The sequence below is a fragment of the Engystomops pustulosus genome, chromosome 4, assembly GCF_040894005.1.
Source record: "Engystomops pustulosus chromosome 4, aEngPut4.maternal, whole genome shotgun sequence".
In the NCBI taxonomy this organism is placed as follows: Eukaryota; Metazoa; Chordata; class Amphibia; order Anura; family Leptodactylidae; genus Engystomops; species Engystomops pustulosus.
This window is the reverse complement of record NC_092414.1, coordinates 132,034,391-132,059,663: the sequence shown is the minus strand read 5'-3', so window position 1 is coordinate 132,059,663 and position 25,273 is coordinate 132,034,391. Positions and strand designations below refer to the sequence as shown.

Below are 25,273 nucleotides of genomic sequence, written 5' to 3'. Positions count from 1 at the left end.
TGACATGTTGCATGATACTGAACCAAGTTGGCGAAGTAAGAGGTGAGTGATAAATATGCCCTACCCGGCCGATTGTCTTTTGCTTTTTCAAACCACCTTCCTAAACTAAAGGGTGTGAGCAGTGGAGGGGGAGCAAAAGATACAGTGTATGGATATTTTGGGGGACTGGAAAGCACAGTATTTCTGTACTCTACAGTGAAATTAGGAAACTCCAGTGAAGAAAGCATACTTAGCAAACAGTGGTATGAAACAGATTTTCATATCATACACCACACTTGACCCAATGCTTCTAGTTGTCCACATAGAAGAGACGAGTGCTGATAGTGATAACAAGGTTACTCTCCTAAACCCACTTCCCACCATAATACAAGTACTCTTACTAGATGCAGTGTGATCCATCATGGCAAATTGGTTATCTTCATCAGTACCCTGAATAGTGGAGGTTATTGAAAGATTGAAATATAAAGGGAGGCTTAAAAGACTGGAAATTATTCGACACAAAGAGAAATAGAGGAAAAAAATGTCATAAGTGGAAATCTTTTATTGTTTCTCATATGTTCAGGGAGGAGATACTTGACCTAGTGACTCCATGCAGACTCACCCAATTGTATAACATGGCCAACTTAAAGGGAACCTGTCATCATGGACCTCATTTTCACTAAAGTCAGGTTGCAGAAGCCCATTATAGCTGGATTGCAAAGATGTCTTTCTGCCTTTTCTGTGTATTTGCATTACAATATAATTGTGTGTTTAAACTTACCTTGCACCCTGACAAAATAATCTGGTGGGTCGCAGAGTGACTTGCTGCTCACTCCTAAGCTCTCTGCCACCCATCTTTGTGCTCCTTTACACCTGCTCTGTTCACTCACAGAGCTCACAGTCTGGTGAGCTGACATCAGCGGGTCAGGGAGGAGCTGTACAGGAGCACAACGTGGGGTGTTAGAGCTGAGGAGTGAGCAGCACAGAAGAGTCACATGTTTTTTGTTTAAATGCAGCCAAACCAATACAAAACTGAGACTCAGAACAGGATTTTGTCAGCATAAGGTAAGTTAAAAAACACATTTATATTGTAATGAAAAATTCACAGAAAAGGCAGAAAGACATCTTACCAATCCAGCTATAATGGACTCTGTCTTTACTGAAAGTGAGGTCCCTAGAAAATACTGTTGTCAGAATAACGCAGAACCACAAACTACGAACAAAGTGTTTGAAGCTTTGATTGCATAATAATAGTTATGTTAAAGTTATACATGAGGTTGGAGTGCATTAAATGTAACCTATTCTTCATGCTCATTTTAATGCCCATGTAGGGCAAACTGTATATGTAATTCTGCATCATTATTTAAGTTTTGAAAATTTAATAAAATGTGTTAAAAAAAAAAAAGCTAGTGTAATACACAAAATTCACTGAATATTCACTGAATGTGAGCAAGGTCTCTCAATTTCTTAGCCAAACGCCTCCTAGGTTATTTGGAGACCCTGTCGCTACTTAAACCCTTATGCACACAACTGCGGAAGATTCCTCGTCACCAGATCATAACCTAGTATCTCTGGGAAAGAAGCCGTGTTTTCGGCTTCATTATTCCCATAGAAGTCATTTGCAGTTATTGTGATTATTTCAGGGCTGCTACGCCACTGACGTGACGCAGAGGCCCTGGTAAATATCCCCCATCTGCTGTACATGAGATATAGGAGAAAAACATCTTACATCCACATGAATAATCCACATTGACTTCATACATGCTGATCCAGAATACTGGATATAAGTGACTAAAATGTATAAAAATATCTGAATTCCCTTTCAAAGTAAATATGTTCATCTAAACACATTTTAAACATTTAGATTATGAATAATTTGCTAAATATCAATGTCAAAAACCACTATACAATCACGGTACATAAAATCTTTCAAGAAAATGACGGTCAATTATTACAGAAGCATAGATACATTCTAGGCAGTGATGTCCCCTTATCACTGATGTACTGCTATTAGGCAGAATTACAAGAGATAGAACTTTTCCTCATTAGATGTGCATCAGCCATTTTCTGCCACTAATAACATGTTCATTGTATAACCCTGGGCTGACAGCACTCAAAAAGTAAATGTTATCAGTGGCAGAAAGACAATGATGGGAAATTGTGACTGTTATTTATATTGGTCAGCATGACAGTCTGTCAGTACATGTCATGAGCCAGTATTATATTGGTATTGTTGATTAGAAGCTATAGAGAAAAACAAAAGCTAAACTAACTGTAGCATAAAAAAGCGTGTCAAACTTTATATTTATCTTCTTTAGAGGTTTTAAAGGGTTGTTTTAACATAAATTTACATACTGGAATGAGAGCATCATAAAATGTTATTGTGAGCTCATGTTTAACATCAACATTTACTGTAAATCTGGGGACAGGCGACGCCTTTGATTGGAGGACTTCATATTTACTTCTTCTACTTGGCCGCCATATGCGCTTCTAACAGCTACCATTCATCTCTGTAGATTTAGCAACAAAAAAATATTGCACCTTCTTAATACTTTTCTGCTGTTCCCATAGAGATCACTATTATGCCCCCACAATAACCAATATAGTCACCATGCACCCACAGCAGCCAATATAGTACCAATAATCCCACTGTAGCCAATATAGAAACAGTGCTGTCAAATACCTGTCCAGCAAGCAGCGTAACCACAAACAGACTTGGTGGAAGCTGTAACACTGGGAAAGTGGTGGCGAACTCACCCTGTGATGTCCCTGCCTAAAGCAGATGTACCACCCTGATAATGGGGGTTCCACTATCTGGAACCTGCTAGCACACCGTGAGAGACCCTGCAAGTGGAAAAGGCAGAACTTACTTTGTATGGCAGCTTCTGGATATTACACCCAAAAGGACACAGATGGACAAATAACATATACAGAAAATAAGCAGAACTGGGTCGAAACCAAACAAAAAATTTAATAACTAGAGAGAGGTCGAGTTAAAGAGAACCCGTCAGGCAAAATAACCCCCCTAAACTAAATATATTTTCATGAACTGCCATTAGAGAGCATTGCCTCTATCCCTTCATTGTCCCTCTACATGCCTGTAAACCTAAGCAATGAGGTCCTAAAGCTGTATGCAAATGACCTGTGAAATGTCCAATGAGTAATTAGCATATTCAAGCTGTCCAGCTTATTCATGAGAGGGCGGCACAGCCACACCCCCAGTGCATGACTGACAGCCTGTATAATGGTGTGAGGCTGTATAATGATGTCCTCCCTGGTGCCGGTGGCCACACCCCCTGCAGCCTGTGTGTGCATGTGTGTGTGTTTAGGAGAGATACAGCAGCTCCAGGCAGCCATGTTATAGCAGAACATGTCAGGTACATGTGTAGCTGATGTCTGTGTCTCTGTGTATTAGGAGGATGCAGCATGTCAGCAGATGCAGCACACACACCAACTATGCTTTACTGTACATTACACACAGACATGAGCAGGGGGAGGAGAGGGGAGGGGTAACAGGGGTGAAATCACTGCCTCTGACCATGTGACCAGCCTCATTTACATAATAAAGAATTGATGATTTTACAATGATTAATGTATGAAATGACTAGATAAAGGCTGGGATGGGATCCTTGTGAGCTGCTCCAACAGGTAGTAGTGACAGTACAAGTGACACAGACCTGATGACAGGTGTCCTTTAATGTAGCAAATGTTGGATACGTGGAATAGCAAAGTGAAAAGGTATGAGGAGACTAGTAGAGAACTGGACAGGTACATAAAGTAGTTCCTGGACGACGCCACTAGCAGCCAACTGGATCAGGCTTTCATCACTCTAGTAACCCTGCCACGGTTTTTTTTGGAGCTTGTATTGGACCTATTCATACCGTTGAGCACCACTTTGCCTGCATGACTTGGATTTACTTATATAGAAAGAAAGAACTGCAGTGGTGAATGCAGAAGCTTGCATATTTTATATGGATAGTAACAGTGACCCCATAATAGCCAATATATTCACAGTGCTCCCACAGTTTCAAAAATAGTCATAGGGGCAGATTTATCAAGCTGTCTGAAAGTCAGAATATTTCTAGTTGCCCATGGCAACCAATCACAGCTCCCCTTTAAAATATTCATGCGCGCTGGTAAAATGAAAGCTGAGCTGTGATTGGTTGCCATGGGCAACTAGAAATATTCTGACTTTCAGACACCTTGATAAAGCTGCCCCATAGTGTCCTCATAGTAACCAATATAGTAACAATGCCACCACAGTAGCCGATATAGTAATGGTGACCGCAAAGTAGCCAATATAGTCACAGTGCCACCACAGTAGTCAATATAGTGACATTGCCTCCACAGAAGCTAATATAGCAACAGTGCTGCCATAGTAACCACACAGTAGACACTACAGTTATGGTGCTGTCCAAATTATTGATTATAGTCACGATTTCCCCAAAGTAGCCAATGTAGTTACAGTGCACCCACAGTAGCCAATAAAGTCACAGGAATGGAGTGGGGATGGGTGGCTGGCTGGCTGCCAGAAAATGAAACTCTATGTAATTACATAGGGAGCCGTTCAGGAGCCAAATATTCATAATGAGCAGAGCATAATCATTCAGCTCTTTCTAAAGAGCCAGACTCTATACAGAGCCGGACACTATAGGCTACGACTGCATGTTCAGTAAAGGGTGAGCAGGGGGGCTATGCAGTGCACTTGTCCATCTCTGCTCAGTGATTATAGGAAGCAGCTCCTTCATGTCTGCTTTCACCTATCTACAATCTTTCCATCATGTCTGCCCACAGTGCATAGGTGTACATGGGTGTGTGTAATATCATGTGTGTATAGGTTACTATAACTGTAATGTATGTGCAACACCCCTGCCAATGCATGGGCAAGGTGGTAGATGCGAATAGCGCCCTCTCCAGGTCAGGAGCTGTTAGGGGGACTGATCATCTTTCTAGGAAGTTTCTAGAACTTGTAATATTGAGTAATTGCAGCTGTTGCTACTGCTTGACAAGGCAACAGTTAACATTGTGTTATATGACTGTCCAATGATATTCTTGCAATACAAGCTGAAAGGTGATTGGAGAGGTGCTACCACCTGACCAGGGAGTATATAAACCCCTCCTGGGCGGAAGCACATGGGTTCAGTCTGCAGAGTCAAGTCAGAGTGAGCAGCACATGTTAGTGTGGCCACAGCTGCTGTCCAATCCCAGGAACTACAGGTGCCTCATGCCTACTGCCTAGCACCCAGGACAAGTCTGGAGACTTAAGCCCAGAACTGAGATGTGCACCAACCCAGCATGAACCTACTACCAGGCTGTGTGTAACCTTCTTGTGGACCAGCTCTCCATGACTCTTCCAGCTTGAGAATCTGATGTTAATTCTTTTATCCGTTACCTGCTGTTCAATAAAGAACTGTAAGTTGATTTGCACAACGTTGCCTTAGGCTGCATTCACACAACAGTATGGGGGACGTATATACGGCCGACGTATATGCGGCCGATATACGTCCCCCATACACTTCTATGGGCTTTCGGCGCCCTACAGGAGCGGTACGGTGCACGTGCGGCATCGTACTGCTCCGTAGCCTGGGAAAAGATAGGACATGTCCTATCTTTTCCCGTATTACGGCGCCGCGGCCATACATCGCTATGGAGAGTGGCGGGGGTGAGCTGCGCTCACCTCCTCCTCCTCTCCCCGCGCTACGGTGCGGCGGGCTCACGGCAGTGTGCATGCAGCCTTAGTCTGATCCCTGGCTCTTCTTACTGAGCTGAGCCTAATGAGCCAGCTCACTAAGAAGAGGCGGAATTCCCATCACTAAAGGCTGCACAATTTGTGGATGTGCATTGAGGTCTAGTCCGCTCATCTTTCTATGGAGAAGGGAGGGGAGCGGAGCGCTCACCCCTCATCCACCCTCCTGCTCTCCTAGGTTATGGCCCAGTTGAGCAGGTATTCATGTGCAAGGGGCCTTAGCTGATATAACACCACTACAGATGTAGGGCTGATAGATATATGAGACTGGATCTCAGGCTAGGGAGAAGCCAGCAGGCATCCCTGGTATTGTCGTAAAAGGCTGTCTCAGGCAGTACGAAACTATTTTTGGCCAGGTAATTTCAGAGTTAAAATCAACATTTTCATTCTCTCGCCATAGTTTGAGCAGTCATTTCAGAAGTGCTTAATGATTTGTCGTGGAGCCTAACAAGCGTCACAGCTTGATATAAAGATGCTCATTCTCTCCATTGTCCAGGCTGCACCAGGATTATGCTATGTAATGAACACCGCGTATCCTGGCACAGCCGCACCGCACACTGCACTTCACAGTACAGAAACTTTCCGCTTCTGCCTCGTCCAGTCATTAGTCCACCAATGCGCGTCTGGAATCCTCATCTGTAGGCGTGGCGTCCATGACACTAACCAATCAGTAGCGGTGTAGTTGATGAGCCGCTGCCGGCTCCTGTCCCATAGTTGCGGCCTGTGCTGTGTGACCTGGCTGCTGTCCCCGGGATAGTGGCTGTCAGGCGGCGGACTGTGTGACATGGGAGGCAGCGGCAGCACCAGGAGAGTCTCCTTCGAGGCGGACGAGAATGATAACATAACTGTAGTTAAAGGAATCCGGGTGAGTGATGGCGGAGGACTTGACAAGGGCATCACACATGGCATGGAGATGTGATGGGATACAGGGCTACCTGCCTACAGGGCAGTGTCACCAGTGTGCACATAGGCACATGCAGACCGCTGGGGGAGCGCTTTACGGCAACAGCTGCCTCCTCGCTGCACGTCTCCCCGAATAAAGTTGTCATCCCCTGTGACCTCTGGGTGTATGTGTGTGGTGCTCAGGTACGAGCATGGAGGAAACTGCACTCACGGAAAGTCTAGGTAGATGTCTTCTCTACTTTCCCAAACATGACCTTCCTCAAGGTGCCCCTGTCCCCTTCATCCCGGGGCTGCACTGACTCTTCTCATTACTTGCTCTTTATTATTATAGCTCTGGAGCTGCAGATCACCTGTAGGCTACAGGCTGCCATAAATTACATGTGTGTCTATAGAAATATATATACGAGTACTAGGTCTCCATACTAATATCTCAGATTGCAGATCACCTGTCAGCTTCAGACTACAGACTGCCATATATTACATGTGTGTCTATAGAATTATATATCTGAGTACTTGGTCACCACACTAAAGCTAAAATATCTCAGACTGCAGATCACCTGTAGACTACAGACTGCCATATATTACATGTGTGTCTGGTAATAGGCTACCAGACTACAGCTCCAATATCTGACTGTAGACGACTATAAGGGATTTTCCAGTTATGGCTCTATATAATCTATAAACACTTGGCATGAAGCTAGTCTCTGCCCATTGACTCCATTGAGGAAACTGTTCTGAAATGTATTATGTGCTAGGCCTGTCTCCTTCCAAACTTATTTGTTGCTTACCTACATTACAGTCAGACTCTGTGTGACATAGGAGACAGCACGCTGGGTAAAGGCATCAAACTACCTATCCCTACACTCCACCCAAACTCTGGGGGAGATGTATTTAACCCCTTAAGGACGCAGGGTTTTTCGGCCGATTTCTCGCTCTCCAACTTCAAAAATCCATAACTTTTTCATTTTTACGTGTACAGACCTGTGGGAGGGCTTATTTTGTGCGTAACAAATTTTACTTTCCCGTGATGTTATTTATTTTAACATGCCGTGTACTGCGTAGCTGAAAAAAAATTCCAAATGTGGAAAAATTGAAGAAAAACGTCACGTGCGTCACGTTCTTGTGGGCTCAGTTTTTACGACTTTCACTCTTCGCTCCAAATAACATGCCTACTTTATTCTTTGGTTCGGTGCGATCGCGGTGATACCAAATTTATATAGGTTTTATTGTGTTTTAATACATTTTCAAAAATTAAACGAATGTGTACAAAAAAGAAAAAAAATGTTTTGCCATCTTCTGACGCTAATAACTTTTTCATACTTTGGCGCACGGAGATGTGTGAGGTGTCATTTTTTGCGAAATGAGGCGACGTTTTCATTGCTTCCATTTTGAGGTCTGTGCGATATTTTGATCATTTTTTATTTCATTTTTTATGTTATGTAAAAAGGTGTAAAAGTCGCATTTCGGACATTTGGGCGCCATTTCCCGCCTCGGAGGTCACGCCGGCTGTAACCGTTTTTATATTTTGATAGATCGGGCATTTTGGGACGCGGCGATACCTAATATGTTTGTGATTTTTACTGTTAATTATGTTTTATATCCGTTCTAGGGAAAGGGGGGTGATTTGAACTTTTAATATTTTATTAATTTTTTTTATTTTTTAAACTTTTTTTTTTCTTTTTTTTTTCACTATCTTTTAGACCATCTAGGGTACATTAACCCTAGATGGTCAGATCGCTGCTACCATATACTGCAATACTTCTGTATTGCAATATATGGCATTTTTGCAGCACATTCATTACAATGAGCCACTGGCTCATTGTAACGAATCTGCAGCTGCCAGATAGCCTCGTGTCAAAAGAAGACACGAGGCTACCATGGCAACCGATCGCCGCCCCCCGATGACGTTCGGGGGCGTGGCGATCGAAAAAAAGATGGCGGCGCCCGCGCGCCGCCGTCTTTTAAATGCCGCCGGCGACTTTGCCGGCGGCAACGGGGGGGGTTAATAGCCGCGATCGGTGTTAGCACCGACCGCGGTTATTAGCGGTGGGGGTTTTATGCATTTTGCAAAAACCCCCACCTTTGTATGAAGAGGACTCAGCCCGTGAGCCCTCTTCATACATCCCTTATACCTCTGCGCCGTAGAGCTACGGCGCAGAGCGTTAAGGGGTTAAGGGGTTATCCGAGACAAATTAAAAATACAGCCAGGATGGGGAAGCTAAAAAAATAGTGCTATAAACCTCTACAGCACCTCCCATCTTTCCGCTGCTCCATATTTATCATCCAGCATCAGACATTGATAAATCTGGTGCGGGAGAAAACTGTCTACTCGTACTCTGCACTGGTCTAATGTAGGACACGTTAAAGGGGTATTCTGAGCCAAATGAAAAATACATATGTGGCCGGTGGGGGGCCGCTTAAAATAATAAAGTTGTACTTACCTCTGCATCCTCTCCCGGTGTCCCACACCGCCGCCTCCCCGGTTGGTGCCCCTGTTTGTTTACAGGAAGCTGCGCTGTCAATAGTGCTTTCGGCAATGAGAAATGGGGACAGGTGGGCGTGGACGGCCGGAAGCTATTGACAGTGCAGCTTCCGTGCCCCTTTAAACACACAGGGACATAGATGCTGCGAGGGATAGTGGAGGGAGGGGGAATCTATTTCGGGAACTACTGTATTTTTTGGACTATAAGACACACACAAAATGGCGGAAAAAACGGTGTTGTGTCTTATAGTCCGGATGTAGCTGCAGGAGGGAATGGAGGGCACCTGGCTGCGCTCTGCCAGCTAATGCTTCACCGTAAAGCGCAGGCGAGTGCCGCTGTGCTCCCCTCTCCCCTCTCCTGTATGTGTGCTCCCATATAGTGGGGCTGTGGACATCGCTCCCTGAGAATGGGACAGGCAGCTGTGAGCTGAGTGTCTCTGGCTGGAGCAATGGTCTGCAGCGCTGCAGACCATTGCTCCACATCAGAGACACTTGGCTCCCAGCATAAACACAAGGTACAGACATTTCCTAGATCCTGCGGTGTGTGAGGTGTATGGGATTTGATATCACTTGATGTCACGGAAATGGGTGGGGAGCTCAACTGGAACAAGATATGTATGTTTTGTGGGACTGCATGGCTGGTGTGGCTGAGGTGTATGTTACATGGGACTGCATGGCTGGTATGGCTGAGGTGTATGTTACACGGGACTGCATGGCTGGTATGGCTGAGGTGTATGTTACATGGGACTGCATGGCTGGTATGGCTGAGGTGTATGTTACATGGGACTGCGTGGCTGGTGGGGGACTGAAGTGTATATAGATGTATTACTGAGGGGTTGGTGGCTGTATGCGGATGTATTACTGACGGGTTGGTGGCTGTATGCGGATGTATTACTGACGGGTTGGTGGCTGTATGCGGATGTATTACTGACGGGTTGGTGGCTGTATGCGGATGTATTACTGACGGGTTGGTGGCTGTATGCGGATGTATTACTGACGGGTTGGTGGCTGTATGCGGATGTATTACTGACGGGTTGGTGGCTGTATGCGGATGTATTACTGACGGGTTGACGGCTGGAACAAGATATGTATGTTTCGTGGGACTGCATGGCTGGTATGGCTGAGGTGTATGTTATATGGGACTGCATGGCTGTTATAGCTGAGGTGTATGTTATATGGGACTCCATGGCTGGTATGGCTGAGGTGTATGTTACATGGGACTGCGTGGCTGGTATGGCTGAGGTGTATGTTACATGGGACTGCGTGGCTGGTGGGGGACTGAAGTGTATATAGATGTATTACTGAGGGGTTGGTGGCTGTATGCGGATGTATTACTGAGGGGTTGGCGGCTGTATGCGGATGTATTACTGAGGGGTTGGCGGCTGTATGCGGATGTATTACTGAGGGGTTGGCGGCTGTATGCGGATGTATTACTGAGGGGTTGGCGGCTGTATGCGGATGTATTACTGAGGGGTTGGCGGCTGTATGCGGATGTATTACTGGGGGGTTGGCGGCTGTATGCGGATGTATTACTGGGGGGTTGGCGGCTGTATGCGGATGTATTACTGGGGGGTTGGCGGCTGTATGCGGATGTATTACTGGGGGGTTGGCGGCTGTATGCGGATGTATTACTGGTCGGAAAGTAGATATGTTATATTGTACCTTTCATTAGCATCTGCTGTGTGACTAGGCAGTTGCCAAAAGGGAGGGTCTGGAAAAGAGCAGTTCCCCCCACCCTTGGGGAACAGCTACTCCATGTGACCTTTTCAAATATATGAAAACACCCATCACTTGGCTTAGCGACTCCCCCTGCTCCTCTAAAGCGAATACCGAGTGAGGGGAGTTATTCATATATATGAAAAGGTCACATGTTTCCCAAGGGTGGGGGTGGGGGGGAAACTGCTCCTTTCCAGACCCTCCCTTTTGCCTAGTCACACAGCAGATGCTAATGAAAGGTACAATATAACAAATCTTTTTTTCTGTAAAACCAATTTTTTTTTATACAAAAGCACTTTGGCAGTGTATGTACTATGCTCTGTGGGGACTGGGGGAGTGCTAAAAATGGGTCTCCTGGTGACAGGTTCCCTTTAAGGCAGCGGCAGCATGCAGTGTATGCTGACTGGACTATTCTGCCCCCAACACTGGTTGGCTCAGCTTGCTGTTAGCCAATCTGTGTTGGGTTAAAGAAACAACACTCCCCCCGACCACCAAGTTTTCTGTATAGGGCTGTATCTGATAGAACACTTGTACTGTTGGCAAGGGAGTCATCCTTCAGCATCAGTTAACAGTGTCCCATAAATTGTCCCCCAATAAAGTCTCCCTGAACACAGTACACTATTAAAACTTCACTAAATGTCACACAATGACCCCTAATAAAAGTATCCCCTACACAGTACCCTTAGGCTACATTCACAAGAATGTGTGCCCTTCGTACCGTAGCACTGCGGGCACATGTCGTTGCCCGGGAGAGGAGGAGGGGGTGAGCGCTGCTCGTCCCTGCCCCTTTCCAAAGAGAAACATGGCTGCACCGCTCCGTACGGTGCCGTTACTTTACTGTTACTTTATTAAATATTTTATCACACTATGTGGGGGAAAAAAAAATGTTTCTCTTATTTTTCCTCCTCTAAAACCTAGGTGCGTCTTATGGTCCAGTGCGTCTTATAGTCCGAAAAATATGGACAGTAGATAGATTTCCTTTTAATAGTTAGATTTGAGCCATTGGGGCAGATTTACTAATATTGTCTAAACAGTGTAAAGTTAGACAGTATAAGGCTGCAATCACATGAACCCACGGGGGACGTATATATGGCCGCAAATTTTCGGTTGGATATATGTCCTCCATAGTTGTTTATGGTGCACAGTCTCAAAAAAAGCTAGAACATGATCTATCTTTGGCCATAAGAATGGCTGTTCTTCTCTATTTTCTATGGAGATGAACGCAGCGCTCATCCCACCTCCTCTCCAGTGCGCCTTACGTGTGCCCTCCCAGCCGTAACCGTGTGCGTGAACACACAGCCTAAGAACGATGGATGATAAATCCGTCCCATGATGAGAATTGTTAGTATGACTTTCTATTTGTTGCTTTGGTTTATTTAAGAAAACTTTTAGGGTGTTTATGGTGCATAATGCTAAAACCTTGAGCATACACTTAATGTCTACAAAGCTCAACTCCACTCCCCTACAAAGCACAGACAGGTTTTTAGACACAAGCATTAGATGGGGTTTTTTTTTTTTTTACAACAAGTATAGTTGTATCAGTATGTTTCCATTTCTGATATGTCCTACAGTAGACTACATAATAAATATTTAGCTGAGGAAGTTAAGTCACTGGAACCTTCAAGGTGTCTAGGACTAACACATTATTTATTTCCTTTTTTCCGGTATAATGTAACTTCCGCCCAATGTAATATAGGTACTACAACTCTGGCATGTAGTACAGAAAAGATTTCAGTGACAATCCCATTACCATTGCCTTCAAGCCTGTTGCCCATGATCAAGTTTATTCCAACAAGCTTGCTCCGTGTTATTGCAGGATTTACCGGACCAAACCTAGAATAACTGCACATAATTCAGCATGTCCATTCAATACAGTCTGGTAAATCCCGTAAGAACATGGAGCAAGTTTGTCGTAAAATAAAACTTGCATGTGTGCACTGGGATTTAATCGCATGGATATATGGAATTCATCGGTCCAATAAGATTCTTCATACGATAATTTAGGTCAGGATTTATTTATATGTGTAAAAAAAGGAATGTGTTGTGATTTGATATTTTTCTTTCTGCAGTAACTAACATTTATTATTGTTTTCCTTTTTTTTTTTTTTTTTTTAAATAGCTTTCTGAAAATGTTATCAACCGTATGAGAGAAGCAAGCTCTCCTCCCAGGCCGCAATCACCGCCTGCACAGCCAAAGCTTCCTAGTGAGCAGCCTGTCTCTACTAGTTATGCAGGTATGGATGCAGATTTTCTTTCCAGCGTGTTCATTGTTGAATATTTTGAGACTGTTAGCGCACAGTGTTCTAGTTTTTCCACTCTTGGGTTTGAAAGTCACACAGGGAGCTTTCTTTCATGGTTTAACCTGCTAAAAACACCTGAGTGAAGTTGGCCCCCCCCCACCTTGTTCAAATCAAACAAAATTGGTGTCAAACGTTTGTGCTACGTTTGTGCTACGTTTGTGCTACGTTTGTGCTACGTTTGTGCTACGTTTGTGCTACGTTTGTGCTACGTTTGTGCTACGTTTGTGCTACGTTTGTGCTACGTTTGTGCTACGTTTGTGCTACGTTTGTGCTACGTTTGTGCTTCGTTTGTGCTTCGTTTGTGCTTCGTTTGTGCTTCGTTTGTGCTTCGTTTGTGCTTCGTTTGTGCTTCGTTTGTGCTTCGTTTGTGCTTCGTTTGTGCTTCGTTTGTGCTTCGTTTGTGCTTCGTTTGTGCTACGTTTGTGCTACGTTTGTGCTACGTTTGTGCTGCAGAAATTTTCGTTTGTGCCGCTATCGTTTTTAAGATTTTAATGAAATTTTCCAGAGGTCATCAAAGGTCAACCAGCCCCCCCCCCCCCACATTGCCCAAATCAAACAAAACTGGTGCCGAACAATTCTGCTACGTTTGTGCTGGTTTGTGCAGCAAAAATTTTCGTTGGTGCCACTATCATTTTTAATATAGGTTATCAGAGTTCACTTCTTCCAAATGTGTTTGCTAGCTCCCCCTGGTGATAAAACCGGGGAATTGTTTTGTACCAGTTCATCCTAAACACCTTTAACCTATGCAAACACCTGAACATACCTTAAAAATGAGGCACAAATGAAATTTTTGCTGCACAAACGTAGCACTAACGTTTGACACCAGTTTTGTTAACCAGATTCGGTTAATGTGGGGGGGCTACTTGAACTTTTGACCTTTAATTTTTTGTTCATTTATTCAAAACAAAAGCAGCACAAATGTAGCAGAATTGTTCGCACCAGTTTTGTTTGATTTTGGCGATGTGGGGGGGCTGGTTGACCTCTGATGACCTCTGGAAACTTTAATTAAAATCTTCAAAACGATAGCGGCACAAACGTAGCACAAACGTTTGACACCAATTTTGTTTGATTTGAACAAGGTGGTGGGGGGGGGGGCAACTTCACTCAGGTGCTAAAAACACCCAGTTAAAGGGGGTTTCCCACGAACATAAGTTGGGTCCTAACCACTCAGTGCAGTGCGAAATTGAGGGGTGCGATGGGGTCCCATGTACCTCTGTCGGACCCCTCATTGCTCCATCAGATTAAAGGAACTGATTGTCGTGCATGACCGTTCTGCACCATTCATCTCTATGGATAGGGCCTGACTTTTGTTCGTGGAAAAACCCCTTTAATGCTACTGACATGTCTGAATACCAAATCCAACTTTATACCTTGAAAGGGTCTAGTATTAGTTTATCTATAAATTATAACTGACCTAGACCTATTCTGTGTGGGAGCAGTTTGCGGACGGATATCTGTCCCCATAGAAGCCTATGGTACACGGCCATGATCTGTTGACCACGTGTGTCACCCTACTGTCCACGGAAAAAAGATAGATCATGCTCTTTACCCGTATGCATGTCTGCAATCCATGGCTCGCTATAGAGAAGGGAGGGGTGAGAGCATGGCTGTGTGCTTGAGCATACATTTGTGTGAAAGAGGCCTTAGGGCAAGAACACTCTAGTGGACCTGAAAAAGTACTAAAAATGTAATAAACTAAATTAAAATCTAAATAAATAAAAAGTGAAAATTCAATCTATTCCTCTTTTCTAGGATACATATATAAAAAATAAAATGATAAAAATATTATGTATCGCACAATACCCTATTTGTGAAAATATAACAATATTTATTCCATATGGTGAAATCAATGGTGGAAATAAAAAGTAACACACTTTGACTATTTTGTCACCTAGAAAACTTTGCATAAGAGCTTATCAAAAGGTTGTACAATTGGTTTTAATAGGCATGACACCTTACGCAGCTGCATACAACAAAAAGTTATTAGCGTCAGAATAGGGTTTATGATTTATGCAGGATACTCTCTGTAGTTATTTGCTAGTTATTTAGCAAGTGTTTCGGACCACATTTCCTCTTTATCTTCTTTCCTTTTCTAACTAACCACTGATGACTTAATGCAGAGATTACTGAAACAGTGACTTGGAACAGACCTCAACTATAAAATACAAAAGTGGTGACCTGACCAGTTGTCATGGACAACTTCCCCATGTAATGTCTATCATCACTTCTTATGGGTTTGATCAACACATGTTCTCCAAAGTGTCTGTCTCACTATAGGAAATCATTCTTGATGTCAGCCGTGAGGCCATGAAACAAGAATGGCTGTCTGATTGAAGAGCTTACATTGTAGAGTGAATGCCTCAGCCTAGCGCAGTAGAGTCTCTCTCTTTCCACAAGTGATAAGCATCTTGGGATGCGGAGGACCTGTAATCTCTTGTGAATAATTGTTTGCCAAACTCCTCATTGTTACGGAGAAGTGTTTCCTTAATATTTGGTGTGTGCAGCTGCTCTGTTCTTTACAGACTCTCACATCAGGCACACAATGTAATGCTTTCCATGGCTTTTTATTCCCCATATGTTCTTCTGTGTAACCACGCAGAAGGCAAGCACTCAGAATATCCAAGAGGCATCTGTACTTTCCGTGCTGAATGTGTAATTAGTTTGATCTCCTTCTGTAGAGCCCTATTTACAGCATTTATGAAAATGTGACCTTTTGCAGTTTTGGCAAAGTTTCTGGCTTATCGACACGCTTTCTCCAGGTTTCTAATTCATCTTTTTCTGCAGTATTATAACAGAAATAGAACACATTTTCTTGGGCTTATGTTACTCTGTGAAGAATATATATTTATATTTTTTTAAAGAGAATGTGTCACATTTTGTTAAATTTAAAATCAGTGTTTTATTAAGAGATATTCAATAAATATTTCTTGCCATTATTTTGGCATAAATGTGTCACATTTTATGTAGCCCCATGTAGCACCATATGGCATATCACTGTTTACGTTTAATGGTGCATTCCACAAACTTATCTTATAGATCACATATCGAGGGCAGGCGATTAACCCCATAGCGCAATAAGACGTAACCGCATGGGGGAGTATGAAGAGGATTCACGGGCTGAGCCTTCTTCATACTCACCAGGTGTTTGCTTTATTGTGCTAGCACCGATTGCGGGTGTTAACCCTTTGATCGCCGCCAGCAAAGCTGCCAACTTGGCTCCGATCGTCGCTCTCCGTGACGTCATCGGGGAGTGGCGATCTGTTGTCATAACAGCATTGGGTCACACAAAGACCCGAGGCTATCATGTTTTAGGCTATCTATTGCAATGTGCGATTTGCACATTGTATTAGATGTTGTGCAAAATCCCCATATGCTGCCATACTGTAGTATGGCAGTATATGGTGGGATCAATTAGACAACCTAGGGTAAAAGTACCCTAGGGCAGTGGTGGCGAACCTATGGCACGCGTGCCAGACAGGGCACGCAGAGCCCTCTCTGCTGGCACGCACGCCATCATCCTCCACCGTGTGCAGTGCCAGGGAGTGCACTTGCGACTGGGCCCTTGAGAGAGAGAGGCACGCAGGTCCTCTGTTTAGAAGAACAGCATCTGCCCCTTGCGCTCAGATACAGAGCAGACAGGTCACACTGCACGGGGTAGATGCAGTTCTTCTAAACTGAGGACCTGTGGGCCCCTCTGATACAGCACACAGCCGGGTGCAGGATAATGCCTGTGGTCCTGTCTGTGCTCTAAATGTTTATAAGAAGTTCCCAGTGCAGCGCTGGGAGCAGGAAGCAGCGGGGGTGAAGCTTGTACCTCCTACTAGGAGACCTAAAGTGGAGCCGGGACAGAGAGAGAGGGGGAGGGGGATGCTGTGTGCCTTCCTCATAGATAACTGTAAGTTGTACAGTGTCTAAAATTTGTTTATACAGTTCACATACATATATACCTGTGCAATATGTATATGTGACATTTACACACATGTGCATAACACAGATATATGATATGTCTTTGTTATGCACATGTGTGTGTGTGTTTGTCTGTGTTATGTGTATATAAGTATATGGGTGTGTCTATCTGTGCTGTGCATATTTGTGTGTATATGTGTATATATATGTGCCATGCATACGGTATATATGTGTACTGTATATGTCTGTGTTATGCATGCTGTATATATGTGTGCATTGTATATGTCTGTGTTATGCATACTGTATATATGTGTGCACTGTATGTTTGTGTTATGCATACTGTATATACACTCACCGGCCACTTTATTAGGTACACCATGCTAGTAACGGGTTGGACCCCCTTTTGCCTTCAGAACTGGCTCAATTCTTTGTGGCATCGATTCAACAAGGTGCTGGAAGCATTCCTCAGAGATTTTGGTCCATATTGACATGATGGCATCACACAGTTGCCGCAGATTTGTCGGCTGCACATCCATGATGTGAATCTCCCGTTCCATCACATCCCAAAGATGCTCTATTGGATTGAGATCTGGTGACTGTGGAGGCCATTTGAGTACAGTGAACTCACTGTCATGTTCAAGAAACCAGTCTGAGATGATTCCAGCTTTATGACATGGCGCATTATCCTGCTGAAAGTAGCCATCAGATGTTGGGTACATTGTGGTCATAAAGGGATGGACATGGCCAGCAACAATACTCAGGTAGGCTGTGGCATTGCAACGATGCTCAATTGGTACCAAGGGGCCCAAAGAGTGCCAAGAAAATATTCCCCACACCATGACACCACCACCACCAGCCTGAACCGTTGATACAAGGCAGGATGGATCCATGCTTTCATGTTGTTGACGCCAAATTCTGACCCTACCATCCGAATGTCGCAGCAGAAATCGAGACTCATCAGACCAGGCAACGTTTTTCAAATCTTCTACTGTCCAATTTCGATGAGCTTGTGCAAATTGTAGCCTCAGTTTCCGGTTCTTAGCTGAAAGGAGTGGCACCCGGTGTGGTCTTCTGCTGCTGTAGCCCATCTGCCTCAAAGTTCGACGTACTGTGCGTTCAGAGATGCTCTTCTGCCTACCTTGGTTGTAACGGGTGGCGATTTGAGTCACTGTTGCCTTTCTATCAGCTCGAACCAGTCTGCCCATTCTCCTCTGACCTCTGGCATCAACAAAGCATTTCCGCCCACAGAACTGCCTCTCACTGGATGTTTTTTCTTTTTCGGACCATTCTCTGTAAACCCTAGAGATGGTTGTGCGTGAAAATCCCAGTAGATCAGCAGTTTCTGAAATACTCAGACCAGCCCTTCTGGCACCAACAACCATGCCACGTTCAAAGACACTCAAATCACCTTTCTTCCCCATACTGATGCTCGGTTTGAACTGCAGGAGATTGTCTTGACCATGTCTACATGCCTAAATGCACTGAGTTGCCGCCATGTGATTGGCTGATTAGAAATTAAGTGTTAACGAGCAGTTGGACAGGTGTACCTAATAAAGTGGCCGGTGAGTGTATGTGTGTACTGTATATGTCTGTGTAATGCATACTGTATATATGTGTGCACTGTATGTGTCTGTGTTATGCATACTAATAGTGGGGGTAAACATGTGGCAGTATTATTTGGCCCTTATGTAGGTAATATTGCTCTAAATTACCATGTTGGCACTTTGTGGTAGATAAGTGGGTTTTGGCTTGCAGTTTGGGCACTTGATCGCTAAAAGGTTCGCCATTACTGCCCTAGGGAGTCTGAAAAAGTAAAAAAAAAAATTATATCAAAGAAACATAAAAATTCAAATCGCCCCCGTTTCCCTTGAACTGATATAAATAACAGTAAAAATCATAAACACATTAGGTATCACCGCGTTCGAAAATGCCCGATCTATCAAAATATGATAACATTTTTTTCACTTTTTTTACCTCGTAACGGAAAATAGCGCTCGGAGTCACAAATGGCATTTTTTTGCCATTTTGAAAAATAGAAAAACTTCTATAAAAAGTGATCAAAAGGTCGTACAGTCCTAAAAATAGACGCATTGAAAACGTCATCAAAAGTCGCAAAAATGACACCACCCATAGCTCCGTAGACTAAAGTATGAAAAAGTTATTAACGCAAGAAGATGGCAAAATGAAGAATTTTTTTCTTGTACAGGAGCTTTTAATTTTTGTATGAAAACATTATAAAACCTATACAAAATTGGTATCCCTGTGATCGTATTGACCCTTTGAATGAAGTAGACCTGTCATTTGGGGCGCACAGTGAAAGCTATAAAAACCAAGCCCACAAGAAATGGCGCAAATGGGTTTTTCATCATTTTCATTGCATTTAGAATTTTTTTCCCAATTCCCAGTACACTGCATAGAATATTGAATACTACCACTATGAAGTGCAATTTGTTATGCAAAAAATAAGCCCATACACAGCTCTTTACATGGAAAAATAAAAAAGTTATAGACTTTTGAAGGTGGGGAGTGAAAAATAGACGCAAAAACGAAAAAGGGCGTGGTCCTTAAGGGGTTAATATCAGATTGGCGCAAGTGTGGCACATTGTTCCCCCATCTGTGAAGAGTTTATAGCGTCCATATGAGCATCATGGCTTCTTTAGTCTGCCGTCACTGTATAATGGCTGTGCTTGGGATTGCAGATCAGCCCCATTTACTAGAATGCAAATAACTCCAAACAAGCCATGTCACTGAGGAAGCAGTCAGGCTGGGTACAGAACCCTAGGAAGTGCACCGGGCCTTTAAAAGTAACGTATGCATTGGGTGCATGCCCTGTGGATCAAGTGTTGCCAACCCTTGATGCTGGATAGAGCAGGTGTTGACAGTCACGGACTATGGCTGTTGTATTTGGCTGTGTGCTAAACATTGTTTTATTGGGTAGCACGTGGTCCCATGTGATTCTATGAGCCCATAAACACAACTGTGAGTGGGAACTGCCTGCCTGAGCTGAAACATTATGGAACAGATCCCATTCCTGGCTTAATTTGCTCCCAGGGCTGTCTTTTCTATTGTCATTGCTGTGTGAGTGGACAAAACCTCCGCTATTGCAGTTAGCGTATGCAAGAATATGTAATGTCCTCTAGGACATCTACCAGGGGCATGTAGTCTTAGATCCAGACTCATCCTCTCATATTTGTTATTCATGACCTCCTTACTTCTAAAATCAACTTTTAAAATTATGCTAATGAGTCATAGGTGCTCTGGGGGCATTATCAGAGCCCCTCTCTGCTGTAACAGCCTTATACTGTGCAGGAGTATGTCTCCTGCCTCCTGTAATCTTATAGGCACCCCTGTTACAGCTCTATACACAATGGAGCTGTATATTTTACCTTTTCTAACCTTATTATATGAGCATTGGAATGCAATTACTAGTATAGCTGCATTTACATACACTTATTTGACCAGTGTCCTCATAGCCTAGGCCTATGTATGAGCATCTTGTAAATCTACTACACAGTATAAATAGTAAATCTGCACAGATCGCTATAGGTCAGTGATGGCGAACCTACGGCACGGGTGCCAGAGGTGGCACTCAGAGCCCTTTCTGTGGGCACCTGCACCATCACCCCAGGGCAGGGTTCACCAGACAGGACTCAAGGCCTCTTGCAGTCCCAGGCAGCCCAGGACCCTAGAGGGAATCTACAATGATAATCCAAAACTTCTTCTCCTTATTTCTACTGTATTGGTGTCCTCAGGTACCTATACAATTTAATCCTGTGACAGAGCAGGGAGTAATAAGTTACTGCTTAAATTGTGGCATTGGCACTCTGCAAAAGATAATTGGGTTTCGGTCGTAGTTTGGGCACTCGGCATCTAAAAGGTTTGCCATCACTGCTATAGCTGGTTGACATCGCCTGAAGTATCTGCCTACAACATATGGATTTCAGGTCTTGTCTGCTACATTGTGCTCATGAGCTTATAGAGGGAAAAAAAAAATCCAATGAAACTTCGATATTTTATTAAGCAAGCCCCTGTATGTTTAGTACATTGCAATAAAGTCTGATAATAAACACTTTATTTTTATTTCTCTGCAATGTCTTCCTGGACTAGACGAATGACATAGCTGTCACTGATATTTCTTATCAAGATCCAAAAGCTCATATATTTCTCTTCACGATTGTGGCATTCATAAAGATGCTTTGTCTTCATGTGGCGTGCAATATCCAAGCGTGACACATCCTGCAGTCCTTATTAGGTGGCGCACAATAAAATGAAGATTATTTGCATATTATGCGTTTCAAATTGGAATGAAATAAAGAAGCAGATTAATCCTGAAGGAGCAATAAAAGCAGATAATAAACTCCCGCCTTGGTGCAGGTCACTGTACTGTTTGTAACTCTCTGCTTTCTGATTTAATATTTATGATTATTAGTGTGTTGTTAAGACTTTTCTTTTTGACATCTTCATTAACTTTTATGTCTGTAGAGCTGCTGCCGCCCTGCCAGCTACTGTACCGGGGCAGATGGTGCTGTCATAAAAAGGCCTTAGGACTGCCGTCCTTTATTGGGAGTTCATGAATTGAGAAATTAAGTGCAAATTTGAGCTGTAAATAATTTTTGTTTTCAGTTTGGTTACCAATTAATCCTTAAAGTGCCTAATAACTTTACCCAAATGACAATTACTCCCACATGTTCCCTTCCCTTTTGCCGTGTCTTGTTGGTATATTACATTACCCAGAGATGGAAATAATCTACTGGCTACTTATATTATGTTGTGAAGGGACAAGCGATATGTATAGTGCTTTTTAATTGTTAAAAAAAACCTTCTACCAACAGGATCAAGGATTGAAAACCAAGCTCACTGACATACTGGTGTGTACCCCCCTCTGGCAGGATCTTCCCTTATTTTAGTTTTTTATGCCCTGATTTTTTTTTTTTTTTTTTTTAGGCTTCTAAAATTATGCAAAGGAGCTTGAGGGGCTCCGGGTTCCATAGGAGTTGATGGAGACTGGAGGCCCTCAGGCTCATTTGCATCATTTTTAAAGTAAAGGCATAAGAAACTTAAAGAAGGGGGGCACATACCAGTATGTCAGTGTGCTTGGACTGCAATTCTTGATCCTGGCGGTAGATGTCCATTTCAAAATTTTAGGTGCCTTGATGATTTCTTGAATTTATATAGCACACCCTGGATATCTTATTTCCTTGTTTTGTGTATAATTGTATCTATTTGTTATGGGCAATGGCTGGGGCTATGCACCTTCATGATTGTAGATTGTGCCGGCCTAAGCAAGTAAAATATGTTTCATGTTGTTAGTGAGAGGTAATTAAGCCACAGCATCTTACTGGTCATGAATATTGAAATCCAACATACTGTACCATTCTTTTTCTTTCATTGATATGGAGCATATTAGATATTTGGCTGTTATTATTAAATTGGTAGGTTTTGCCCTAAATTTCGCTTCTGTTTGTATTGTGTCAAAAGGACTGCATAAGCATAGCTTGTAGCCATGATGAAACGTAATCTTTGTTTTTAGACCTCATGTACACAAACATTAGTTTGTGTTTGTGTGCATTCTATTGATTCAGTTGAAAACAGTAGGACACAGTAATTTCTATAGGCTCATACACATGACTGTAGTTTTCACAGCCTCGTGTGTGAGCCGACTGCTCGAGCTGCAAAATTTGAAGCCCTCCTATTCCTTCCCGAGTTCTGCGGCTCTGGCAGTCTTTATTGTGGTCATCGACGTGTGAGCATGTCACACATGGGATATGCACACAACACCATTACTTGGTGACCTTGCTTTGCTCAAATTTTAATCTCTTAGTGATGTTTATACATTAAAGATAATTTTAACCACCTTGCGTTACCATTTGACTCAGTTTTTTTGCAGTTTTAGCTCCTATAACTCAGTGATGGTGAGGGTAAAATTCCAGAGTGTGTGCGGGGACTCTCTAAGCAGACACTTCAGACACTCGATGCTATGAGATGCTGTGTGGTAACAATATGCTTAGATTATCATGGTACATGATTTATCGACACTTTTAATTAGCTTCTGACATTCTACTAGTATCTAACACATAGAAAAAGGGAGATGAGATTGATCAGAGAGGATGACATCCATGAGATGCAAATAAAATACAATGACACTCTCGGCTCTGCTAACTCACCAATAACACACACACACAGTCAGCTTTGCTATATGCCTTCTTTCCTCCCCTGGATAAAGACCTTATCTGTCTGTAGCTTGTAGAGTAAATCTCTGCGCGCTGCTTGCCAGCAGGAAGTGCCTGTGTCTGAGCTGGTCTTGTAATGTCGGGGGCAGGAGGCAGAGAGCACTGCATTCGTGCAGACAAGAGAAGCTATTCCTTAGAAGAGTTAGACCGTAGTCAAAAGATTCCAGGTCGGATCCAGGTGCAACCAAATTGTGTACAGCAGGACTGATAGAGACGGGTTGTAATTATATCTGTGAAATTCTGTATTTCTGTTAATCACTGTAAATTAGAGAATGTAATATTTTGTTATCCTGAGTATATTTAACACCTTCCCGCACTTGGACATCCCTGCAGGAAGATGCTTCTCGTACAGGGACGTTCTTTTACTTCCCGCTCACTAACGGAGCCAGCACAAGAAGCAGCGGCTGTCAGCTGTATATTACAGCTGATGCCGTGCTCTGACACTCGAGTGTTAATCCCTTACTTTTTTTCACAGTTTGTGGCGTGTAAGTTTTTAAAACCTTAAAATAAATAAAAAATAAACAAAAATAAAAGCCCCCAAAATGTTACTTTCCCATACAAACACTTAATAAAGTATAAAATACACATCCCCTCCCCCTCCCCCAAGCACATACAGGCGGTCCCCTACCTAACCCCTTACCGGCATTTGACGTAATAGTACTGCAGCGCAGGAGGTGCATTCTCGCAACTTGCAGAGCCGCACCAGAAGCTGAGGGCGTCAGCTATATATTATAGCCGACACCCGCCTCTAACACCCACGATCGGAGATTTCTCCGATCACGGTTCTTAACCCCTAACACGGCGCGGCCACACTGACAGTGGCGTGCTAGGGGCATTTAACAAGAATTTAACAAGCGCGATCCTCTTCCCGGGAGCAGCATGCTCAGTGTGTTACATTACACAGTGTAATACATCTGTATTACACTGTGTAAGGTGAAGTAGAGCTTGAACAAGCGATCAGTGGATCGCTTGTTCAAGCTGACCTGTAAAAGAAAGAAAAATAAGTTAAACATTAAATTAAAACATTTTTTAATAAAAAGAATTAATTAAATAAAGTTAAAGTTCCCTATACAGATGTAATAAAGTAAAAAAAAAACCAAAAATCGCCAAAATCACCGCGTCCATAACAATCCGTACTATAACTCAAACATTATTGGGCCCGCTCGGTGAACGCCGTAAAAACAAAACACGAAAAACTCGCCAAAAATTTAAATTTTTCATAAAATCTCTGCACAAAAATGTTCTAAAAAGTGATCCAAAAAAATTATGTGCTCCAAAATGGTACCACTGAAAAGAACAACTCAACATGTAAAAAATAAGCCTTAAACTAGTTTTGTCAACCAAAAAATATTAAAGTTGCGTCTCCGAAAAGAAGGCGATGCAAAAACAAATGAGATTTCCTCTATATTAGTTTTTTTCCAGTAAAATTGTAAAAATAAATGAAAACTATATAAATGAGGTATCATCGTAATCGTAGTGATCTGTAGAATAAAGATAATATAGTATTTTTAGTGTACGGTGTACGACCCCCAAAAAATACAAAAAGAAAGGAAACCAAAATTGACAATTTTCTTTTCACCCATACATTCAAGAGTTAATAAAATCTCATCAATAAGATAATGACCCACTAAAATGAAGTATTTGTAAAGTGCATCTCATGTCGCAAAAAATAAGCCCTTATATGTCCAAATTGCCTAAAAAATAAAGATTTATAGCCAATAAACAGTGACAATGCGTAATCTGCTCTGAATGGCACAGCTTCCCTTCGATGCCCTGGCGTGTGCCCATACAGCAGGTTACCACCACATATGGGGATTGTTATACGCGGGAGGGATTGGGTATCAAACTTTGTGGTGCGTTTTGGTATTTTATCCACTGAGAATTAGAACATTTTTTGAAAAACACATTAATTTAGCCCCAAAAAATGTTACTTTCAAAATTGTATCCGATTTTGTTTTAACCCCTGTAAAGCAATTAAAGGGTTAACAAACTTCATAAAAGTTGTTTTACA

At 42.9% G+C, this 25,273-nt stretch overlaps 1 protein-coding gene across 2 annotated transcripts in view; it reads left to right on the top strand.

Moving 5' to 3' along the window:
* Positions 1-6,381: 6,381 nt before the first annotated feature.
* CHCHD3 (coiled-coil-helix-coiled-coil-helix domain containing 3) overlaps positions 6,382-25,273 on the top strand; it is a 99,943-nt gene continuing 81,051 nt past the window's right edge. The window contains exons 1-2 of one of the 2 annotated variants that reach the window (XM_072147477.1): positions 6,382-6,590; positions 12,946-13,060. In XM_072147477.1, the coding sequence (XP_072003578.1) occupies positions 6,510-6,590; positions 12,946-13,060 (196 nt within the window). In that variant the 5' untranslated portion in view covers positions 6,382-6,509. The remainder of the gene's footprint in view (positions 6,591-12,945; positions 13,061-25,273) is intronic. The other variant, XM_072147476.1, reaches the window with a different exon arrangement.